The 24,138-nt window shown below is 41.0% G+C and overlaps 1 protein-coding gene across 3 annotated transcripts in view; it reads left to right on the top strand.

Moving 5' to 3' along the window:
- Positions 1-24,138, top strand: part of LOC143274825 (uncharacterized) — a 64,115-nt gene that overhangs the window by 15,527 nt on the left and 24,450 nt on the right. For 2 of the 3 annotated variants that reach the window (XM_076578762.1, XM_076578763.1), the window contains exons 2-3: positions 1,294-1,423; positions 7,173-7,271. In XM_076578762.1, the coding sequence (XP_076434877.1) occupies positions 1,390-1,423; positions 7,173-7,271 (133 nt within the window). In that variant the 5' untranslated portion in view covers positions 1,294-1,389. Of the gene's footprint in view, positions 1-1,293; positions 1,424-5,249; positions 5,328-7,172; positions 7,272-24,138 lie in introns of those variants that run through there. The other variant, XM_076578764.1, reaches the window with a different exon arrangement.

Raw genomic sequence — 24,138 nt, 5'->3', positions numbered from 1 at the left:
CCAAATTCTTGATTTGATAATCCTCCAGGGAAAGATGTATATATATATAAATGTAAATTAAATAAATGCCTCCTAAATATTCACTCATTTCAAAATTATATCACCTCAAGATACAAAATAGAAGAATGTGATGCAATGATCACATGTAAAATCCACAGTTTCAAGACAAAATGGCTACCATATTTACCTTTGCTTGAAAACAATATATGATACGCTTATTAACAGTTACGATACTCAAACATGTAAATCTCCATGAGGCTTTTTCAAATGTTGTTGGATGAAGAAATTAAGCATTGTGTAATATTATATGGAAATGATTTACTTCGGGTGGAGTAGTATGTTTTGTTTGTTTGTTTGATTGTTTGTGGTTTTGGGGGGTCTGGGGAGGATGTTTTTGTTGTTTTTTTGTTTGTTTTTTTATAGGATATATTCAAATGACATATACTTGAGTTGCACGTCGTCATGTCTTTCTGCACCTTATGTTTCATTTATCATGTATTCTTTCTTATCCTATTTATGTATCTGATTTATGTATTTAAGTACTTATGTTAAATATATGTGTAATCAAAATTGAAAATAAATTTTAAAATATTATTAAAAAAAAAATATATATATATATATATATATATATATAAACAGAGAGAAAGAGAGAGAGTGAGAGAGAGAGAGAGAGATATGCATGATATGAAATGATAATAGTGGAAGAAAATGTATACAGGTAAACAATTATTATGTCATAAAGAAAACGATTTTCACTATCACGCGCATGTGTGTGTGTGTGTGTGTGTGTGTGAGCGCGCACGCGCTCGCGCGCACGCTTGTGTACATGAGAGACAGACAGACAGAGACAGAGAGCCACAAAGAGAGAGAGAAACAGTAAATGTCATTACTTTTCCTTAATTAACTTTACACGTAATTCTGTTTCTGATGTTGTATCAAAGTTCTCCTACATGGTCCGAGTGCTCTCATTCTAATTTGTATTTGGTATGATAGATTGAATCATGAATAGGTTGAATGATCTCTTGACCGACTGACTGGCTGACTGACTGATGGGTAAAAGGTGATGTGATGACGATGAGCGAATGTCTTCCCTCACAGGTGTGAGTCCGGAGGGCAAACCACGCACACACAACGTTACGATAACACTTGCCTTACATTAGTGTTGGACATGTTGGTGTCTGTATGTGGTTGGCACGGTTTCTTTAAGTGTGGATCCGGTTTTTCCTGTGTGTTTGTGTGTGTGTGTGTTTGTGTGTGTGAACTGGTATCACCGCCTCTACGTGCCCTCGTCAGGGACGACAGAAACATCAACAGAGGAAAAAGCAGGCAGGAGGAAGAGCCTTGGACCGTCATTCCTCCATCCGTATCCCTGATTGTTGATTGCTCGGAATGGCGTTGGAAGGAAAGTCCACTTTTCAGAAAGGTGAGGATTCTTTCTTTCTTTCTGTGTTTCTTTCTTTCTTCTTCTTCTTCTCTTTTTTTTTTTTTTTTTTTTTTGCACGCTGCATATGAATTATGATAACACCGTCTGTCTGGTGTCCCTCTTTCAGTCAGTTTGATTGTTCGTGTTGATAGATAGATAGATAGATAGGTAAACAGACAGATAGGTAAACAGACAGATAGACAGATAGATATATAGATAGATAATAGATAGAAGTGGAGGGATGGAGGTGCATGGCGAGTTAGGAAAAAAACAAGTTATACGGGGGGGCTGAATAAAAGATGAACATTTGAGATATACAGACGTACAATTAAGAAAGTAATAAATGAAACGCTTGACTGCATACAGCTTCGCTGTCCCGACCACTCCCACTGCCACAAGGACTGTCATTTTTATCAATCAAACAAAAAGCGAACACACACACACACACACGCGCGCGCGCGCGCGCACACACACACACACACACGCACGCACACACACGCGCACACACACACATATATGTATATAGATAGATAGATATTTCATATATATATATATATATATAGTAGATTACTTTATGGATTCCGTAGAAGGTAAGTCGTTAAACAAACAAACAAACAACTAGACATGAAGGTAAAATGTGCAAAAGCAACAACATTCCCAGTTATTGTGCATGACACATGTTCAAGTAAGTAAGACTTCTTTAACTCAAAGTAAAAAAATGTATATATATACGCTTAAGTGTAATACTACTGAAACAAATGCACGTGATATCAGGGCAATATTCAGTTCGGAATAGATTAGACACAGTCTTAGAATTAAACTTAAATCAAATCTGAAAATCATAGCAAGGTCTGAGAAAGTCCACAGATGTGTGTTGTGTTATATATATATATATATATATATATATATAGAGAGAGAGAGAGAGAGAGAGAGAGAGAGAGAGAGAGAGTTGAATCCATTCACCTTTTTAAAAGGTATCTTACAAGTATGTTACTCGTGTCTTTGTATGACATTTGACAATACTTTTATATACTGTACTGCCTGTAAAATTCTGTGCAACCTTTTTTTTTTTTTTTTTTTTCTTTTTTTTGCTGCCTGTTTGCTTGATCATTAAAAAAAAAGAAAAGAAAACCAGTGTGGGACAGTATGCAAGAAAGTCAATATTAGTGCCCACGGAATGTAACAAATGATTTTTTTTTTTTTTTTTTTGGGGGGGGGGGGGGGGGTTGTTTTGTTTTGGTTTGGTTTCATTTGGTTTGGTTTGGGTTTTTTTGCTTGCAGAGAAAGGTTGTTGTTGTTTTCCAAATGGACACATTTCACAGTCAGTTTGGCACAGTACGTCGTTGTAATACATCAATGCAAGGTTTTCACTAAAAACAGTAGAAACATCAAAAGAATAACGAACAAATAAACAAATAGATAAATAAGCAGACCAATTAATAGCTGTACAAATATGCACACATACGCGTTCTTCCCATGTGATGTGTCAATGTATGATTGAGACTGTGTGGAGCGTTCTACTGTCTTCCTCATTCCTCTAGTGGCAAGGCTGAGTGCAAGGAGACAAGACGTTTGGGTAGAAGCTAAATCAAAATGGGTGGTGTTCGTTTGAAATGGGTTGGTAAATCTCTCTCTCTCTCTCTCTCTCTCTCTCTCTCTCTCTCGCTTGCGTGAACACATACTCACATGCATATACATAACACAGAAAAAGAGAAAGCAAAACACAGTTTATTAAGAATCAAGGATACTTACCAAACTTTTTCACTTGCAGTTTCATTTAATTGTTCTCACTTACTGCGTGGTATTGATTGATGTATCAGATGTAAATTACAGGCTCGAAAAGGAAAGAAAAGAAATGTGAAGAATAATAATGATGATGATGATGATGATGCGAGTTGTCATATGCCTGATATCCAAAACAAATCTTGCTGGAAACGTACTTGTCATAACTGTCTTCGTCTACGCTATTTTTGATCACTTCTTTTTTTTTCTTTTTTTTTTTAAATTCGTTTCCACTTTTTGCATTACATGTGTGTTTGCACACGATGTGAGTGTATGAAATAGCCCTGTGTTTCGGTTGTATGTGTGTGTGTGTGTGTGCGCGGGGGGGGCGGTGGGGGGGGGGGGTTCATGGTAAACTTTAAAAAATTCATTTTATCTGGTGATATTCAGTCTGTCAACTTGAAATAGGAGAAAAAGTCAGTTATTTCCTAACATTCTAATCGTATTGGCAGTGCACTTAAGAGAAAGGCACAAAAATAATAAAGAAGCCAAAATATATCCACAGTCAGGTGTCTGTTACATTTCTTTTCCATTCACAAAGCTTAGCACTTTCATCTCGCATACTGACAGACTGATTGACATCACACATTCTATCAATTCTTGTTCGTTGGGTTACGCTGCTGGTCAGGCATCTGCTTGGCAGATGTGGTGTAGCGTATATGGATTTGTCCGAACGCAGTGACGCCTCCTTGAGCTACTGAAACTGAAACTGAAACTCTTCGAAATTAATAATCTCAAGTGAGAAGTTGGAAAAACGACAGGAGTTACCTCCCATTCTCTCTCTCTCTCTCTCGTTGGAGTGCACATTAATTTTCTACTTCAGTACATGGCTAGGCCGACCGTGAACGGTGAGCATTGATTTTATCATTAGAAATCTCCAGCGGGCAGATCCGTTTTCATATCACAACACGCGGCAGCAATGAAGAACCCTTTTCGCTGTTCTATATTATTTGGGCTGCAGTACACAGGCTCAGTAATTTTTTTTTTTTTCCTGTGGAAACTGAGAAATGAAAGAAAAATATTAAAAAATAAATGCATTCTCTTCCCGGATTCAGAACTCTCTTCTTTCCTCATGTCCAGCAATGTCTGTCGGATGCCTTGTCAGTTTCCAAAGGCCTGATCAGTAAATTCGTATTCGTAGTCTCCATTTCTCCCTCCCTCTCTCCCTCACGCCCGCACACGCATGCTACGGCCCACCCGGCAGTCTCACCCTCTCTCCCACCCTACCCCAACTTCCTCACCCCCACACTGACACCTCACACACCTTTTATCCAAACCTCCACTCCTCCACACACACACACACGCGCACACACACACACACTCTCTCTCTCTCTCTCTCTCTCTCTCACTCACACAAATACACATACACACACGCGCACACACATGTACACATTCTCTCTCTCTCTCTCTCTCTCTCTCTCTCTCACTCACACACACAAACACACACTGATACGCACAAAACACCCAACTCCCCCAAATTACTCACTTCACGCACATTAAAAAATCATAAGTGTATATATATCGCTGTACAGCTTCTGTAATAATGCATAGTATTCTTGCAGCTCCTTACCAAACATACAGGCCTTTTGTCTGCAACCCCCACCCCCCCTTTCCTATCCCTCCCCTACCCCCCTCACCCCCACCCCCCCGACCCCCTCCACACACACACACACACACACACTACATACACACACTATGCCCTAGTCTCTTCCGCCATCCGAAACAGCATCTGTTAATGTGCAACTGGAAAACACAGGGCTGGTTCTCTCCAGAGAACGTATAATGAAATATATTTGAGGAGAGAGAGAGAGATGCTGATTGTATGTGGCTGAATACAGGGGTGTGGAGGAAGGAAGGTAAAGGTTTTCCAGCTTTGAAAACTTCGCTGGTTCCTCTGAGCCTCGTTCATCAGTTCAGAGGAAACTGTGTCTTCCGTTTCGTTGTCAGTTTTTTATTTTTGGTTGTTGTTGTTCAGTTGGTCGGTGGTGGTTGAAATTATCTCGCCTTTTGATTCCCTGTGGTTATTATTATTGTTATTATTATTATTATTGTTGTTGTTATTATTATTATTATTGTTATTATTATTTATCGAGATTTTCAGATGCTCGTTGCCGTCATGTTTGTGAGTATTTTGTGTTGGTTGTTGTCCTGTCTCGATTTCTGTCTGTCTGTCAGTCTGGATCTGCAACTGTGTACCTGTGTGTGCATTTGTGAGTGCGTCTGTGTGTGTGTGTGTGGGGGGGGAGGGTTGTGGGGGGGGGGGGTCGATGTGTGTGTCCGTCTGTGCGTGCGTGTGTGTCTATGCGTGTGTTTAAACTTATTTCTGTTGTTTGCTACTGTTCAGCGTGTACATATCACAGTACTTCACTTCACCAACTATCAATTTCACTTAACTGAAATATTTATTTGAGTTTCTGATTTCTGCATGCGATTTGTGACACTCAGAAAACTGACTCGCACAAGCACATGGCTTGACCAGAAAAAAAAAAGAAAGAAAGAAAAAAATATGGCACACTTTTGATTCGATCAGTATTTCACCTGACTGGACAACAGTCCAATACACAATATGTATACGTCCTGTTGTAATGTCACATATGTATAACCCAACACTGAAATAATTGTGGTGGATGCCAACGCACGACAGGTAGAAACGGTTTTTCCATAGCACTCTCAGACCGCAACACTTCAGTGAAAATTTCAGGTGGCTTTCTCAACGGGCCCCAAAATTTGGGGTTACAGTGTTGTGGTCCGTCCGTCTCTGTAATTGAAGTCAAACAGCTTGCGGCAGTTTGGAAAGGTTTGTCAATGGGCAAGGTCGTGGTGGCAGAGGTCTTTGTTGGACCTCTGAAGAATAGCCTTGTTCGAAGAATGGACACTGAAAGTGAAAAGATGCTGACTGGGGTTGAAGGGCGTTGGGGGGTGGGGTGGATGAGGAGTAGCCTGGGTGGTGGTGTGGAAGGTGCTGGAGGGGGAAGGGCTGGTAAATGGAACGTGGTGATTGGGATGTGTGTGTGTGTGTGTGTGTGTGTGTGTGTGTGTAGGGTGTGTGTGTGTGTGTGTGTGTGTAGGGTGTGTGTGTGGGGGGGTGGGGGGTGGGTGTGTGTGTATGTATGTGTGTGCATGTGTGTGTGTGTAAGGTGTGTGTGTGTGTGTCTGCTGTCTGTGTATGTGAAGGGGTGGGGGGTGAAGGGAGAATACGTAAGTGACGACAGATGTTTACACCTACGAATATTCGGTCAAGAATATGTCTGTTGAATTGAAATCGCACTGCGCATGCGTTTTTGAAAACGTCTCCGGATTTCTTTTCTTTTCTTTTTTTCATTTCTTTTTTTTTTTTTTTTTTTTTTTTTTTTTAACGATGCCAACTTCCTCAACTTCCGGGAATTTTTTAAGATAAGCTTGCTTTTTGACGGATTCCGATAATGGGTAGGCATTTTTGGAATGGCATCTTTGATGAGAGAGGCAGGTGTTGATTGGTTCTTTAGTTTACAACTCGTCCAATCATAAATTTGCCCAAGGAAGTGGACTTCACTGGAGTGAGTTTCGTGTATATTATGCCTGAAATTGCGTTCGGCGATTTTGCTACGATTTATCAAAATCGTGATCAAGACATAGGACGTTCGAAAGTTTGATAGACCTGTAGCATGATTGTAAAACAATGAAATACCGACCGATGTGACATGTTGTAGACAGAACAGCTCCGTTTCCAGCACACGTTTGACAAACACTCGTTTGTAAATGTGAGCAAAGAAACTGATTTGGAGCTTTACGTATGTACTGGTAACGCTCCCCCCCCCCCCCCTCCTCATTTCTACTACCATCACCCGCACCCACCCACCCCCCTCCCTCCCTTCCCCCCGCCTTGGCGTTTTCGGTTTCGGTTTCAGTTTCTTTGTTGTACAGCAGGAACCACACGTGAGCCATGAAGGATGTTTACAAAGGATTTTGTTTGTATTTCTGTTTTCAGTGTTCTTTTTCATTTCCGTCTTCACACTGGCTGTCCTGTTCACAGTGGTTGCCGTGTGGACACCGCAGTTCACAAGAAACAACCTGATGTGGTCAGCTGGTACGAGTATGTCTGTTGTGTTGATATCAAGGAGCAGTAGTCAATGGGAAAGTTTAGTAGTTTTGTTACTGGTGTTGTGGTTGTTGCTCTTGTTGTTGTTGTTGTTGTTGTTGTTGTTCATGTAATTGTTTTAGTGTTGACATTTTTATTGGTCTCATTGACGATGCTGGCATATTAATAATGATATTAATGACAATTATAAAAGCAGTAATGATATTTACATAGCGCTGAGTCTCTTTTTTTTTTTCTTTTTTTTTTTTTTGCTGCCACACCATCTGCACCGTTTCATGGTCATTACTCCCACGCCGCTCATTTAGATTCCCCAATACACGGCCATACCCGGGTTCGGTTTCGCGCTCTGTTCAAACGTCTCCCGGCGTGCTTTGTCATTACGCCAGCCAGATGGAACGGTTAAGCACCGAACGTGTTATTCATCAGCACATCGGTTGTGCGGGGTTTTTTGGGGGGGTGTTGTCGTTGTTGTTGTTGTTATTTTTGTACCGGTGTGCGCGGTGCAAAATGTCACAGCATTACAATTTATCACATCTTAATAATAGTAATTATTATAATAAAATGCAGGCTTGTATATCTCAGATGGGGCTCACCGCGCTTTACAATAAAACATACGAATTTAAGAATAAATGACGTAAAATAATGTACAAAGTCAACACAGTTTCACATGACATTGGCTAAAATATACATATGAATTCAAGACTAAGTGACAAAAATATGTAAATCAACACAGGCACCATTACGGGCCCAAATCACAGCAAAACAAAGCACATCACATTCAGATTCACCAGTCAAAAATAAACACCAAGGTAGCAGGCATCACACACATTAAAAATCATCACAAATGTATACAACACAAAGAGCACGCCCAGCAGTAAGAGCACAGCAAGCAAATGCAGATGGAAAAAGTTTCAGTGAGAAAAGTACAATTTGAAAAGATATGTTTTGAGTGTTCTTTTGAATGCGGGTGTTGGGGTGTGAGGGTAATGAATTTGTGACATTTTGTTCCACGTTGTCGTATACTTACCACAACTGCTGTACAATTCGTCACACACGAATACACCATTTTCCGTTTACAGTTGAAAAGGTAAATAAACAATTACCACTATCACACAGACACACATGGCCTAGTGGTTAAGATGTCTGTCTGGGGAGTGAAAGCTCCCGAGTTCGATCCCCAGATGAGTCAAACCACAGACTCCAAAACTGGTATCCTGGCATAGGTCATAGATCACTTTGATGTAAGTTGCATTTTTTTACTATTTAGCTTATTACTGTGTCATGAGTACTGCTGTGCCTTGTACAGTGCAGATGACCGGTGGTTAGTGACAATGGCCACTGGTCAGTTTGACTTAAAAAATCAAATTTTGACCCTTAACAGCTTATTTCTGTCACCAGAAAATGTATGCACCTTCTATTATGTAGGTGACCAGTGGTTAGTGCCATTGACCAGTGGTCACTTTAATGTAAATGGCAGGTTTTGACTATTTAGCTGCTTATTAGTGTCTCCTGTGTACTGGTGTACCTTGAACAATGCAGATGACCAGTGGTCAGTGACACTTCGACCTAAAATGTCAGGTTCTGACTCTTTAACAGCTTCTTACTGTCTCCAGATAATTGTGCACCTTTAATAATGCATATGACCAATGGTCAGTGCCTCTGACGAGAGGTCGGTTTTGACGAAGTTGCAGATTTTGACAATTTAACAACTTATTAGGGCATCCTAACTACATCTGTACCTCGTACAGGCCGCAGGTCAGAGGTCATCTGCATTTTAAAAAAAGGTTTGTTTGCATGTTGACTGGTGTTTAACGTGCCTTTCCGCAACTGGGCGATCTCAACACGGGTAACACAGTACAAAATGTCGGCGATCTCATTACGGGTAACACAGTACAAAATGTCGGCGATCTCATTACAGGTAACACAGTACAAAATGTCGACGATCTCATTACGGGTAACACAGTACAAAATGTCGGCGATCTCATTACGGGTAACACGGTACAAAATGTCGGCGATCTCATTACAGGTAACACAGTACAAAATGTCGACGATCTCATTACGGGTAACACAGTACAAAATGTCGGCGATCTCATTATGGGTAACACAGTACAAAATGTCGGCGATCTCATTACAGGTAACACGGTACAAAATGTCGACGATCTCATTACGGGTAACACAGTACAAAATGTCGGCGATCTCATTATGGGTAACACAGTACAAAATGTCGGCGATCTCATTACAGGTAACACGGTACAAAATGTCGCAGCTGCAACGATGGGTAGGTTTTCACATTTTGTACCTCAACGAGGCACCGTTTCGGCATGGTGTGATGTGATTACGGGTAACACAGTACAAAATGTCGGCGATCTCATTACGGGTAACACAGTACAAAATGTCGGCGATCTCGTTACGGGTAACACAGTACAAAATGTCGGCGATCTCGTTACGGGTAACACAGTACAAAATGTCGGCGATCTCATTATGGGTAACACAGTACAAAATGTCGGCGATCTCGTTACGGGTAACACGGTACAAAATGTCGGCGATCTCATTACGGGTAACACGGTACAAAATGTCGGCGATCTCATTACGGGTAACACGGTACAAAATGTCGGCGATCTCATTACGGGTAACACGGTACAAAATGTCGACGATCTCATTACGGGTAACACGGTACAAAATGTCGGCGATCTCATTACGGGTAACACGGTACAAAATGTCGGCGATCTCATTACGGGTAACACAGTACAAAATGTCGGCGATCTCATTACGGGTAACACAGTACAAAATGTCGGCGATCTCGTTACGGGTAACACGGTACAAAATGTCGGCGATCTCATTACGGGTGTGGTGTGGTTCGTCCGTCGGGATCGACGAGGACCATCTAGTCATCCTGGGGGTGGGTGGGTTGGGCTCTGTGGGTGCACAGATGACTGGTCAGGCGGATTCGCGCCCGCAAGGTTCTGACGCAGTGTGGACAGGGGATGGTGGCGGCTGTCGGGGACTTGCTGGCCCTGCTTTTCCTGGCCTGTCTGCGTTGCTCTGCTGCAGCGATTCTGTTGGCCTGCTGGGCAAGTTTGCACGAGTGAGCACCTCTGTGTCAGGGATCTTCTCTTGCCACTTTATGCCGAGAAGTTTTCTGAGGCTGGTGGTGTGGAAGTGGTTCAGCTTTTTTGGCGTGGCGTTTGTAGACCGTCCATGATTCACATCCATAGAGCAGTGTGGTGAAAACTATGGCCTTGTATACTTTGAGCTTCGTCTCCAGGGTGATGCCTCTCCTGTTCCAAACGTTCTTATGGAGTCTGCCGAAGGCAGCGCTGGCTTTGGCGAGTCTGGCATTCACCTCGTCGTCGATGACAGCTGTGCGAGAGAGTGTACTGCCCAGGTATGTGAACTTGTCCACCGCATTCAGTCGTTGCCCGTAGTTGAAGATGTTTGGTTCAACGTAAGGCTTTCCTGGAGCTGGCTGGTGCATCACCTCAGTCTTCTTTGTGCTGATTGTGAGGCCAAAGTTGTCACAGGCAGCAGAGAACTTGTCGACGCTGTGTTGCATGTCAGCTTCGGAGGCAGCGTTGAGAGCGCAGTCATCAGCAAACAGGAAGTCGTTGACGATGTCTGTCCTCACCTTGGTTTTTGCTTGAAACCTCCTGAAGTTCAAGAGTGAGCCATCTGTGCGGTACCTGATGCCAATGCCTACATCAGCGTCTCTGAAGGCATCTGTCAGCATGGCTGAAACATGAGGCTGAACAGGGTGGGGGCAAGAACACACCCTTGCTTGACTCCGTTGGAGACAGGGAATGGTTCTGAAGTCTCTCCGTTGTCTTGGACTCGGGCCAGCATCCCATCGTGTAGTTGCCGTATGATGGTGATGAACTTTCTGGGACATCCGTACTTCGCCATGATTCTCCAAAGGCCGTCTCTGCTAACAGTATCGAAGGCCTTGGTCACATCGACATAGGTGGAGTAAAGGTCGGCGTTCTGTTCCTGACACTTCTCCTGGAGCTGCCTGGCAGCAAACACCATGTCGATAGTCCCGCGTTCTTTCCGGAAGCCACACTGGCTCTCTGGTAGGAGACCTTGCTCAAGGTGCGCTATGAGACGGTTGAGTAGCACTCTGGCCAGAGTCTTGCCTGCGACGGACAGCAGGGATATTCCACGATGGTTGTCACAGGCCTGACGATTTCCTTTGCGCTTGTACAGGTGTATGGTGGAAGCGTCTTTGAAGTCCTGTGGAACTGCCTCATGCTGCCAGATGAGCTGGAACAGCTGATGAAGCTTCTCAGTCAGCGCCATACCACCTTCTTTGTAGACCTCAGCTGGAATGGAGTCTGAGCCAGGGGCTTTGCCATTGGATAGCAGACGGATAGCTTTCTGGGTCTCCTCCAAAGTTGGGATGGCATCCAACGACTCACTGACTCGCACCGGGGGGAGTCGGTCGATGGCTTCATCATTGATGGTGGAAGGGCGGTTCAGTACGCTGTCAAAATGTTCAGCCCATCTCTCAAGGATCCCGTCCTTGTCAGTGATTAGGGTAGAACCATCAGCACTGAGGAGTGGAGCAGATCCGGAGGTGGTGGGACCGTAGACTTCTTTCAGGCCGTTATAGAAGTTCTTCATGTCGTTCCTGTCTGCAAAGCCCTGGATCTCATCAGCTTTGTTGCTCAACCAGGAATCCTGCATCTGCCGCAGCTTCCGCTGGATGGTGCTGCGTGGGCTCTTCAGTATGTCTTTCTTTGACTGTGACTTGGGATCTTCAATGTGGGCTCTGTAGGCTTGGCGCCCAGCAGCTGCTTGATCTCAGTGCAGTTCTCATCAAACCAGTCTTTGTGCTTCCTGGCAGAAGGCCCCAGGCACTCCATGGCAGTGTTGTACACCGTCTCATGCAGTGCGCCCCATGCTGCCTCCACATTCTGGTTGTCCAGCACGGTGGACTCAAGGCGTTCTTCCAGGGTGTCAAGCTCTGCTTGATGTTGCCTAGCTCCAGCTTGTTGACATTCAGGCGTTTGGGTGCTTTCATGCCCTGAGGCCGTCTCTTGGGCTGGATGCGGAGGTTGAGTTTGGAGACGATAAGGTGGTGGTCTGTCCAGCACTCAGCGCCGCACATGGCCCTCGTGACTCGTACGTCCTGCCTGTCCCTCTTCCTGACAATGACAAAGTCGATGAGATGCCAATGCCCAGAGCGAGGATGCATCCATGATGTCTTGTTACGGGTAGGGAGGCAGAAGACGGTGTTTGTGATAAGAAGGTTGTGCTCGGCACATGTCTGGAGAAGTAGTTGACCATTGCTGTTACAGTTGCCAACCCCATGCTTCCCAATCACGCCTTCCCAGGAGGTGCTGTCAAAGCCAACTCTCGCGTTAAAGTCATCAAGAATGATGAGCTTGTCTGCGTTGGGAACAGTGGTGATGACAGCGTTCAGGTCCTCGTAGAACTTGTCCTTGATCTCATCTGGGTTGGTCATGGTGGGTGCGTAGGCGCTGACAATGGTGGTAAACTTCTTCCCGTTGCATAAAGGGAGTTTCATCGTCATCAGGCGATCGTTCACTCCTTTCGGGGGGCCAGCCAGCTTGCCAACGAGGGTTGTCTTCACTGCAAAGTCAACTCCAGCCTCACGTCTCTCTTCAGGTCCGCGACCACTCCAAAAGAAGGTGTAGCCTGAACACCATAACAGCAATGAACACCATAACAGCAATGAACACCATAACAGCAATGAACACCATAACAGCAATGAACACCATAACAGCAATGAACACCATAACAACAAAATACACCATAACAACAATGAACACCATAACAACAATGAACACCATAACAGCAATGAACACCATAACAACAATGAACACCATAACAGCAATGAACACCATAACAGCAATGAACACCATAACAGCAATGAACACCATAACAACAATGAACACCATAACAACAAAATACACCATAACAGCAATGAACACCATAACAGCAATGAACACCATAACAACAATGAACACCATAACAACAATGAACACCATAACAGCAATGAACACCATAACAGCAATGAACACCATAACAGCAATGAACACCATAACAGCAATGAACACCATAACAGCAATGAACACCATAACAGCAATGAACACCATAACAGCAATGAACGCCGCAACAGCAATGAACACTATAACAGCAATGAACACCATAACAACAAAATACACCATAACAGCAATGAACACGATAACGGCAATGAACACCATAACAACAAAATACACCATAACAGCAATGAACACAATAACAGCACAAGTCAAAGAAGAAGAGGGGGGGAAGAGGTGATGGGAGGGGGGTGGGGGGGTGGGGCTAAGGGAAATAAAATGATAAATAGGACGAAGGGAGAGTTGGGGAGGGATGATATTTTCCCACCTCCTGTTTTACAGTAAATAGTTTATAAAATATATTTACCAAATAAATATTAGAAAACATTAGATAAGATTAATGAGGGGGGAGGTTGTTCAAAGATCAGCATCTAAGCTTGTTTCACTTGTGTTTCCGCTTTCCGAGGAAACCTATCAGAGCGAAAACTTGAAGATGAGAATTCTAGAAAAAATAAATTTCCTGAGTGGACAGTGCGTGTTCACTTTTTTTTTTTTTTTTTTTCAAACATTTTTATTCAATTTTTACATTGTTAAACACACACAAACATACACTAGTAACTATACATACACACAGACACAGACACACACACACACACACACACACACACACACACACAGAAACAAAAAGAAGTACTACTACCACTACTACTACTACTAATAATAATAATAATAATGATAATAATAATAACACAACCACAAGAACATGCTGGCAAAGATCAATGAATCAATATCAAATATAAGGTCGCCGGGCGCAGTCTAAGGAATCTGATAAATTGTAGGTTGTCAACCTCACAATAGTTGACACATATGTGGCAATACTTTAAATTGCACAGTAAGATACAAAATATAGTAATAACAATATCAGAACTGTATGACACAATATATATTCTTATTTCAATTTGTATTTAAAACGCAAGGATTTATATGGAGACCACTTGCTGATAAAGTCATTATAAAGAAAGTTTTTCCTAGCTATATATTCTTCAACTGTATATCTGTATTCCAATTATTGGAAGTATTGCAAGTATTGTTTAGCCAGCAACAAAATGAAATAAAAAGTGGGATCAGTGACTATATTTTTGTCATGTCCAAGTATGACTAATGGTTCAGTTAACTGCAAATTTTGAGCATTTGGGCATCTTTCGTTAATCAGATCCATTATTTCTTGCTAGAAACGTTGGATGGTTGTACACTGCCAAAACATGTGTCTAATACTATCTTTCATTGTGTTGCAAAAACTACATAGGTCATTGTTAAGTACACCCATCTCTTTAAGTATAACATTTGTCCCAAGGCATCTGTGCACAATTCTGATCTGAAACCATTTCAGTTTAACATCTGGAATCTTACTAATGTACAAAAAACATTTTCTCCAGTCATGAACAATGTTGAGTTTTTCATCCCATTTTGAACAACACTGTGGATGAACACCATTGTCTATAAGTATGTCATAATAAAGCTTTGAACCTTTACATATGGGCATCAATTTCTTGAAAATTATAGACATATTTAAGCATTGATCATTATCTATGGTTATGTTCTTGTTTTGAATGTACTCTTTTATTGCTGATATGTAACCGGCAAAAGTAAGAAAATTGATGTTGACATTATATTTTCGTTTGAATTCTTCGTAAGAAATAAAATGTCCATTTTTCAAGCACAAAATGTGCAATACAGTATATACCTTTATCTATCCATGTTTTTCCCCGAATAAATGTTTTCCCTATTTGTATTCTTCGATTATAAAATACTGGTTCTGCCAGAAGCTCAGCAGAGTTATTACAATCTATTTTATAGAAAAATTCTTTGTATGCATTAAATACATCTGTCCAAAAATTATTTGTTTGAGCGAAAGATAATGTTATTTCTGGCCCGTATTTCTGGATATCATTCAGCACAGGAAATTTAGCCATTGCAATGTTTTTCCATTTATGATGCGTTTTACCCACTTTCTGTATCCAAGTCAATTTTAGAGAGGATGCATAGGTTTTTAATTTCGGTAATCCCAGACCACCATTTCTGATACTTTTATGCGCAGTTTTTCTATTTATCTTATCATTCTTTTTGTTCCATACAAAACTATAACAGTGATTTTGTAAAATGCGAAAAACATTGTCAGGTGGGTTAGGCAGTAAAATCCACAAATGAGTCAATTTAGACAAAATTAATGATTTTAGAACAGCTATTCGTCCAAGGTGTGTTATTTGCCTTCTTATCCATACTCTAAATAATTGTATAACATCTGCTAATTTTTCAGAGTAGTTCATATTTGCACAGTTTTGTAAATCATTTGTAAACCAGATTCCTAGAATTCTAAATTTTGGTGGATTCCATTCTATCCCTAGATCCTCCATATACCGAATATTAGAATTTTTACTACTTCCCAGCCAGATTGCACTTGTTTTTCCAAAATTCATATGTAGACCTGATTTACGCCCAAACGTGTCCACTATATGCATGCATGTCTCAAATTATTTTTTTGTCACCTGCTAAAAGAAATTCAGTATCATCTGCGTATTGAGAAAGTTTGTGTTCCATATTGTTGATCGTTATACTACGTACATCTTCGTTTTCTCGTGTCATTATTACTAATATTTCAACACACAAAACAAAAAGGTATGGTGATAGTGGGTCTCCCTGTCTACATCCCCGTTCTACACTAAACCAGCTAGAGACTTGCCCATTTACAAGAACACAGGATCTGATATTATTATTAAATGTTTCTATCCATTTACATATCCCATTTTGGAAACCAAATGCTTTTAATACTTTAAACATAAAATTCCAACTAACTGAATCGAAAGCCTTCTCAAAATCGATATTTAACAAAAGTCCAGGTAGATTGTGCTCTTCTAAGTAAGCTATTGTGTCATAAATCAACCTTATATATCTATTCCTGATAAAGCCAGTTTGGTCTGCTGCAATAAGTTTGGGCAAGACAGTTTTTATACGGTTGGCTATGCATGACGATCCGATTTTATATACGATATTTAGCAGTGATATTGGCCTCCAGTTCTTGATGAAGTTTCTAGGTTTGTCTCCTTTAGGGATACATACAATTATTCCTTGTTTTTGAACGCAAGAAAGTTGACCTTTTCTAAAACTAGTGTTTAATGACCTTACAACAAAATCACCTATTCTGCTCCGAAAACACTTAAAAAATTCTGCCGTGAAACCATCTGTACCAGGACTCATTGTTTTTCATATTTTTTAGTACTAGACTAGCCTCTTCAAACGTAATATCGCCCTATAAATCATGTGCTTCATCAACATCTAAACATGGAATATCTTTTATAAGTTCGTTAATTTCGCAGTCTTCAACGTTTAAACTTTTATACAAATTTTCATAGAAACCTTGGACTTCTTTTAGAATTTCTTTTTGGTTATTTAGAACATTGCCATGTGTATCATTTAATCTAACCATATTCTTGCTTATATAATGACGTTTTTCTAAATTACAGAAATATTTAGTTACTTTTTCTCCATCTGCTATCCATCTTGCCCTTGATCTTAAAATTACCCCCTCTATTCTTTTCTCCCGAATAACTCTCAATCGTTCCTTCTTAGCTTCTATATTCATAACGTCTTCCGTACTTTTTACTTCTAGCTTTTCTAGTTGCTGAATGTCTTGTTGTAAAGTATTCTCTTCTTCGTTTGTTTTCCTTTTCTTTATTGTAGCATAAGAAATAGTCCTTGATCTAATCTTCATTAATAGAAAGTCTAGGAATAGATCATCAGGTACTGACAACTGTAAGTCTTGAACTGGAATAGTATCCACTGCCTCTCTTAAATACGGGCTAACTGCATATTCCTCTTTAACCTTTTTTATCTCTTCATTAATTTCGTCTAAATAACCCTTATCTTTTAATACTGAGGAGTTGAATTTCCAAAACGTGTTCCGTTTACATTTGTTATAAAATTTTAGCCTTAACAAGATCATTGAGTGGTCAGTTCTATATCCGTAATCAATATCTGCATCTTCAACGAAAGAAACTACTTGATCTCAAATGAGAAATAAATCCAACCTAGCTTGTTGAAATGGATTAGTTCTTCTCCATGTGTATCTGTGAACATCTTGATTTAGATCCCTCTATATATCGTTCAATTCTAATCCGCTAATTTTCTACTATCTCTCTAGCCTTTGGGTTGTTAACATTTCTATAGTTATTATAGTCTCTAGATGGGTCGAGTACTAAATTAAAATCTCCACCAATTATTACATTACTGACATTGAAATCTTTAATTTTTTCGCTCAAAATATCATAGAATTCCGGGTCATCTCTATTTGGACCATACACATTTACAAACAGAAAGTCGTTTTGCTTAATTTCGGCCAATATCATAATACTGTTTCCCCCATCAACCCTATAAACGTTTTTTACCTTGACATCAAAATTGTTATTAAATAGAATAGCAACCCCTCTTGCGTTAGATGCATGGCTTGCGAAGTGATAACCCCACTCAGAAAGAATATAACATTCCATATTATTTTCAAAATGTGTATCTTGTAAAAAATAGATCGAATATTGTTTATTTTTTAAGTAATGAAACACGTCTCTTCTTTTTTGACTATTGTTCAGGCCCTGACAATTAACTGAAACAATTGATAAAGAACTATCCATATTGCATAAAACAATCAGTACATTGACCAAACAACCCACTAGGTTCATCAACTGAACGGACGACAAAGAGTATATGCTTATCACAAGAATATCATTGAGACAAAATGTCAAATGGATCCAGCAAACATTCAAACATGCAAAAAAACAGCAACAACAAACAAAAAAAACAACAACAAGCAAACAAACAATTTTTTTTAATTAAAAAAAAAGTCTTGGCCACCGCGATATTTGAGCGGAATGACCCCAATAAATGCATATCATACATACAGATAAACCTACACATGCATAAGTGCACACACATGTACAAATACTACATATCATACACATTTACATATCAATTTACATGCAAATGCATACATGCATATCCACATGCACATATGCGTTTTCACATGGGGAAACATGAGTAAAGGGAAGTTACATGATGCTTGTGAAAAGAAAAAAATACTAGCAAATTGTTCAACATACACAGCAACAACAACAACAACAACAACAACCCCCCCCCCCCCCCCCCCCCAACCTCCCCAAAACACAAAAATCACTGTCGACCGTGACATACAGCTTGTGATTCAATACGGATCATAGAAATGGGTTCCATAATATGCAAGGTGTAGAACAGTATATACTACTGCATAATGTCTAGGTGTTCACTTTGTATTGCAACACACACACACACACAGACACACACAGACACACACACACACACACACACACACACACACACACACACACACACACACAGCGCGCGCGCGCACATGCACACGAGCCCGCACGCACATGCCTAAATATAAAAGCACTTATGATACTCATCAGCATAAAGTCAATGTACAGCACACAACTACTTATACACACCTGTGCACTGCCTCATGGCTTTACGTGCGACTTAAACAAGAAAACAAACACAGGCACACACACACACACACACACACACACACACACACACACACACACAACCACCATCACCACCACCACAACCACCACCACCACCGCCACACACACACACCTACACTTTTACAACTACATACATGCACACCAACGCTTACACACACACACACACACACACACACACACACACACACACACACACACACACAACCACCATCACCACCACCACAACCACCACCACCACCGCCACACACACACACCTACACTTTTACAACTACATACATGCACACCGACGCTTGCACACACACACACACACACACACACACACACACACACACACACACACACACACTTTTACATCTACATACATGCACACCAACGCTTGCAACCCCACCCCCTCCACCCCACTCCCTCACCACACACACATTCAGAGATAAATAGCGATACAAATACAGATACGGATAATTTATTCATTTATGCATAGCCCCTGAAAGGGGAACGCTGAAAACACAAGAACGGTGCGTCGCATTTGTTTTGGGTAGACATGAAGAAGAAAAAAACCAAGTGAGACAGCATTTATAATAGCAAAACATGTCATGAAGGTGCAATTCCTCTTTATGTAGGAAGATGGACAAATTCAGCAATAAACTCATCTTGAATGCACAAGGCTGTCGGTATTAGAGAGAGAGAGAGAGAGAGAGAGAGAGAGAGAACGAAAAATTATTTTACGAGGGTAAAGGAGTAAGCACAAAGTGCTTTTTACATCCGGCCCTCTGGTCCAAGAATAATAATTGAGAAAAAAACCGAGAGTCAATTCACAACACAAACGTCAAAATCACACAAGCATGTGCAAACATAAACATGGAATACAATAGTGCGATAGATGAACAACAACGGGGACAATAGGGTAGGGGCGATGTGGAGAGCGGAAGGAAGAATGGACAAGGGGAAGAGTAAAGAAGGTAGGGGAGGCTGACTGAACAGACATAGTGACAGTGACAGTGGAGACAGACATAGAGAGAGACTGACAGGGGAGGAGAGAGGTGTGTATATATTGACAATCTATACATGTTAGTTGTTTATAATTGATATGTGTCATAATCACATGTTTTTCAATGAATGTGCACGATATATGTTTTTAAAGTTAGGGATGCTTTTTACAGTACTTACAATGAGGCAGGATAATATTTCATTTCAAAAACAACCCCCTGAATAAGACAGACTAGATTTTAAAAGATCGATCCTTGGAAGTGGTACCAAAACTTTATGAACATGACGATGAATGGTGGTTACAAATTTATTCTTTAGTGAGGGGGGAAGCAAATCCAGACATGATTTTGAACATAAATAGACTTTTGTTAAATAGAAGTTTTGTTTTCAGTGGGAGGATATCGAGAGCTTTATAATCAGATAGTCAATAATGAAGATTTTAAAAGAATCAATTTTAGAGCTCTTCTATACAGACTCAATAGAGGCTTTATAATACTGTCACTCGTCGAATCCCACTGTCGAAGCATAGTTAATGTGTGATTCTGTATAAGCACTGATAATATAGTTTTCGGCAGAACCAAAAAGTGTTTAATTTTAGACAGTTGGTAGATATTTTTCATACCTGTTTGCATAACAGAGAAATATGATGTGACCATGACAAATCATTATCGATAGTGATACCAAGGATTTTATGGTGGTCAACTTCTTCAATCTTGTCGCCTTTGATGAAAATAGGCGAACAGTTTATGGACATATTTTGACGTTTTGCCTTGTTGTGATTATTAGGAATTTTGTTGTTGTTTTTTTTTTAGGATGGCGACACATGTGGTTTAGTTCGGACCATTTAATCAATTAGTCAATACTTTCCTGAAGAGAAAGAGACACGGTACACAGGTTAGTATGACCAGTATGAATGGTGGTGTCATCAGCAAACATTTCACATGGTGTCTTGATATATAAGGGTAGGTCATTAATATATGCAGAAAATAAGATAGGTCCCAAAACAGAACCTTGAGGTACACCATGGTTAATTGGTAATAACATTGATTTTGAACCATTTGTGAACACAAGTTGTTTTCTTTCAGAGAGAAAAGATGAGATAAGTTCTAATGTATTCAAAGACAAACCATAAATCTTTAGTTTTTTCAGGAGAGAATGAGCAATCACATCAAAAGCTTTCATAAGTCAACAACAAGAGCTCCAGTAATTTCATTATTATCAATGTTAGTAAGCCATTGATCTACTAAATTTGTTAGTGCAGAATGACATGAGTGATCTGCTCTAAATCCAGACTAATTTGGATGGAACAAGTCACAATTATTAAAATGCTTACGAATATGTTTATTTATATGATTTTCCAGTGGTTTTGATAATATTGACAAAATTGAAATCGGTCTATAGTTTGAAGGCTCAGAGCGATCGTCATTATATATATATTATAGATTCTAAGGGCAAGGGCTACGCCTGACAGGCAGCATAGTCCTAGCTCTCATTTCTTTCGTCAGTTGTGTTGGAATGTGATTGTGCGTTGACGTAAAAGTTGTGTATGTACTTTATGATGGAGTGGAGTATACACTGGTGCTTGTTTTGTGCGATTCTGCCATCGGAGCTTCAAGTTATTTGGACATGTTTTCTGTGTAACCTGGCAAGTATTCTTGCTTGTCAGAGCACGCCATTTCTTCACCATCCCCTTTCGCACGCGCAGCCCGCTCCGCGTGTTCCTGAAGCTGACCTCTACCACAGGCCCTTGCTAGCTCATTCTCCCCGTATGTCTTACACACGGGACCAACTCCTGTCCGTGCCTCCTGCAGCACTTGACCCTTCTGTCATCGACGCCATCAGAGGTGTGGGTATAGGTTGTCACCTCCCCCGTGTTCGCACTCATCGTGCAGGACGTCGCAAGCAGAGGAAGATAGCTGTTGTGTGTGGTACTGGACGTGTAACTTCCACTGACCATCCTGTTAAATGCATCAACTTTAACAACCATATTCGTGTACCTCTGTCCTGCTTTCCCTCCCACCGCTCAGCTCAAATTTCTCTAGGTCTGTTCAACGCCCAGTCAGTTGGTCCTCGCCTCAAACGCTCAGCGATCAACGAACATCTGCTTTCAATCAGCCTCGACATCCTGTGTATCACAGAAACTTGGCTTCGCAGTACTGGGGATGAAGCTAAGTGTCGAGATCTCGCTCCCCCTGGCTACACTACCACCTCCTTCCCTCGTGTTACAACAACTTGCGGGGGAGGAATCGCCTTCGTTGTGTCAGACAGGCTACTCCCACACACAACGTACACATCTGCCTTTCCCTTCAACCATGCCTCATTCGAACTGGCCCAGCTTTCACTGTCGCTGCCACATTCCCACCTCAATGTGTTCTGCCTCTACCGTCCGCCACCAAACAAGAAAAATAAACTCTCTGATACGATGTTCATAGAACAGTTTCCGGACTTCCTAGAATACGCTAATAGTTTACCAGGCTCCCTACTTATTGTTGGTGACTTTAATTTTCATTTTGATTCACCCACACAGTTTTATACCTCTAAATTACTTGAAATTGTCAGTTTGTTCGATCTTAACCAGTCTGTATCCGAGCCTACACACAATCGTGGTCACATCGTCGATTGGGTGCTGCACAGAAATGAGGACTGCCTCCTGAAGTCTACCACCGTCGATCACACCCTGTCCTCCGACCATCACAGTGTGACGTGTCATCTGAACCTCACCAAACCTTCCACGCCCCGTGTGTATAGGGAGGTGCGCACACTGACCTCAATTGACTTAGACTTATTTAAAGCTGACCTGCTGACTAATATCCCTTTTGAGCCGACTGCTGACCAGCTATCCACTGTCCTACGCGCTGCACTTGACAGGCACGCCCCGTCGACTCGGCGCCTGATCTCCAATCGTCCCCCGTCGCCTTGGTACAACACCGTGGGACCAGAGCTGTTGGAGGCCAAGCGGGAGAGGAGAGCTGAGAGGCACTGGCGTGCCACAAGTTTGACCATCAGTAGGGACATTTTTCAGACAGCCAGGAATAATGTAACAAACATTGTTGACAGGGCAAAGTCGAAGTTCTACTCTTCTAAAATACTTGCATGCAAGGGCATTATAAACTTCATGTACACACATCAAAGGAATATCTAATGTGGATGAAATATTTTTTGATTGACAGAATTCTAACAGAGCATCCAGAGAGTTACGGTTTGATTTGTTTGATTTTATAATTGAAGTAGCTATGTTACAGAAATGTGAGTTAAGTCTATCTGTGGATAAGTCTGTGAGTGATGTAATTTGTGTGGCTCTAGTCTTATTATTCAGTTGATTTATGGCTTTCCACACAGACTTACTGTCAGACTTAGAAGTGATCAACTTTTTAAAATATTTCTTTTTCGCTAAACGTTTCAAGTTATTTACTGCATTTCTTTGTTTTTGAAAATCATCTCGGGTTCCAGTTGATAAAAGAAAATCTCTGAAATCGATGGCGTCTTGTATGTCTCTCGTTATCCAAGGCTTTTTCAGACTGCTTTTAACACGTTTAGTTTTGAATGGGGCGTGTTTGTTGTAAATGTTGAGGAAATTATGATACCATATTTCAAACGCTTCATCTGGATCAGTAAACTGATAAACGAGAGACATAGGAGAGTTCATCAGGTCCATCAAGAATGAATCTGGGTCAAATTTTGAATAACTTCTGTATGTGATAACTTTGACAGTTTTTGGTATCTTTATTCTTTTTTTTAGACCATGTGTTTTAGACCAAACTGGAAAGTGGTCGCTACAGCCAAAGGTTGGAGAGAGAGAGAGGGTGGGGAGCATTGGGGGCATGGGGGGTAGACAAACAGACTGGCAGGCAGACAGGCATGTATGTAGGCAAATACAATCACTGTGTGATACCTGTAACAGTTCAGAAGATGATATTCACCTTTTTAGACAAGTGTGTAAAAATGCAATACTTTCAGACACAGACTCCTCATCGATATAATTATGTCGTCCAAATGCCAAGCCTAGTGAATTGATCCTTCTAACAGAATCAAGCCAAGGCTGGCGAAATTTGTTCACGAATGTGTCTCTTCTTTTCATAATGCTCATGTTTATGTGTGTCTTATAAACTTTAAGACAATGGAAAAATATTCAATTCAATTCAGTTCAATTCTATTCTATTCTATTCTATTCTATTCAGGCAGACACATATACAAAGAGCAGCGGAGGGGGGCGGGAAGGGGGGAGAGGAGAGAGAAAGAGAG

Source organism: Babylonia areolata, chromosome 29 (genome assembly GCF_041734735.1).
Source record: "Babylonia areolata isolate BAREFJ2019XMU chromosome 29, ASM4173473v1, whole genome shotgun sequence".
Lineage (NCBI taxonomy): Eukaryota > Metazoa > Mollusca > Gastropoda > Neogastropoda > Buccinidae > Babylonia > Babylonia areolata.
Note: the sequence above shows the minus strand (reverse complement) of the source record. Positions and strands in the feature narration are given on the sequence as shown.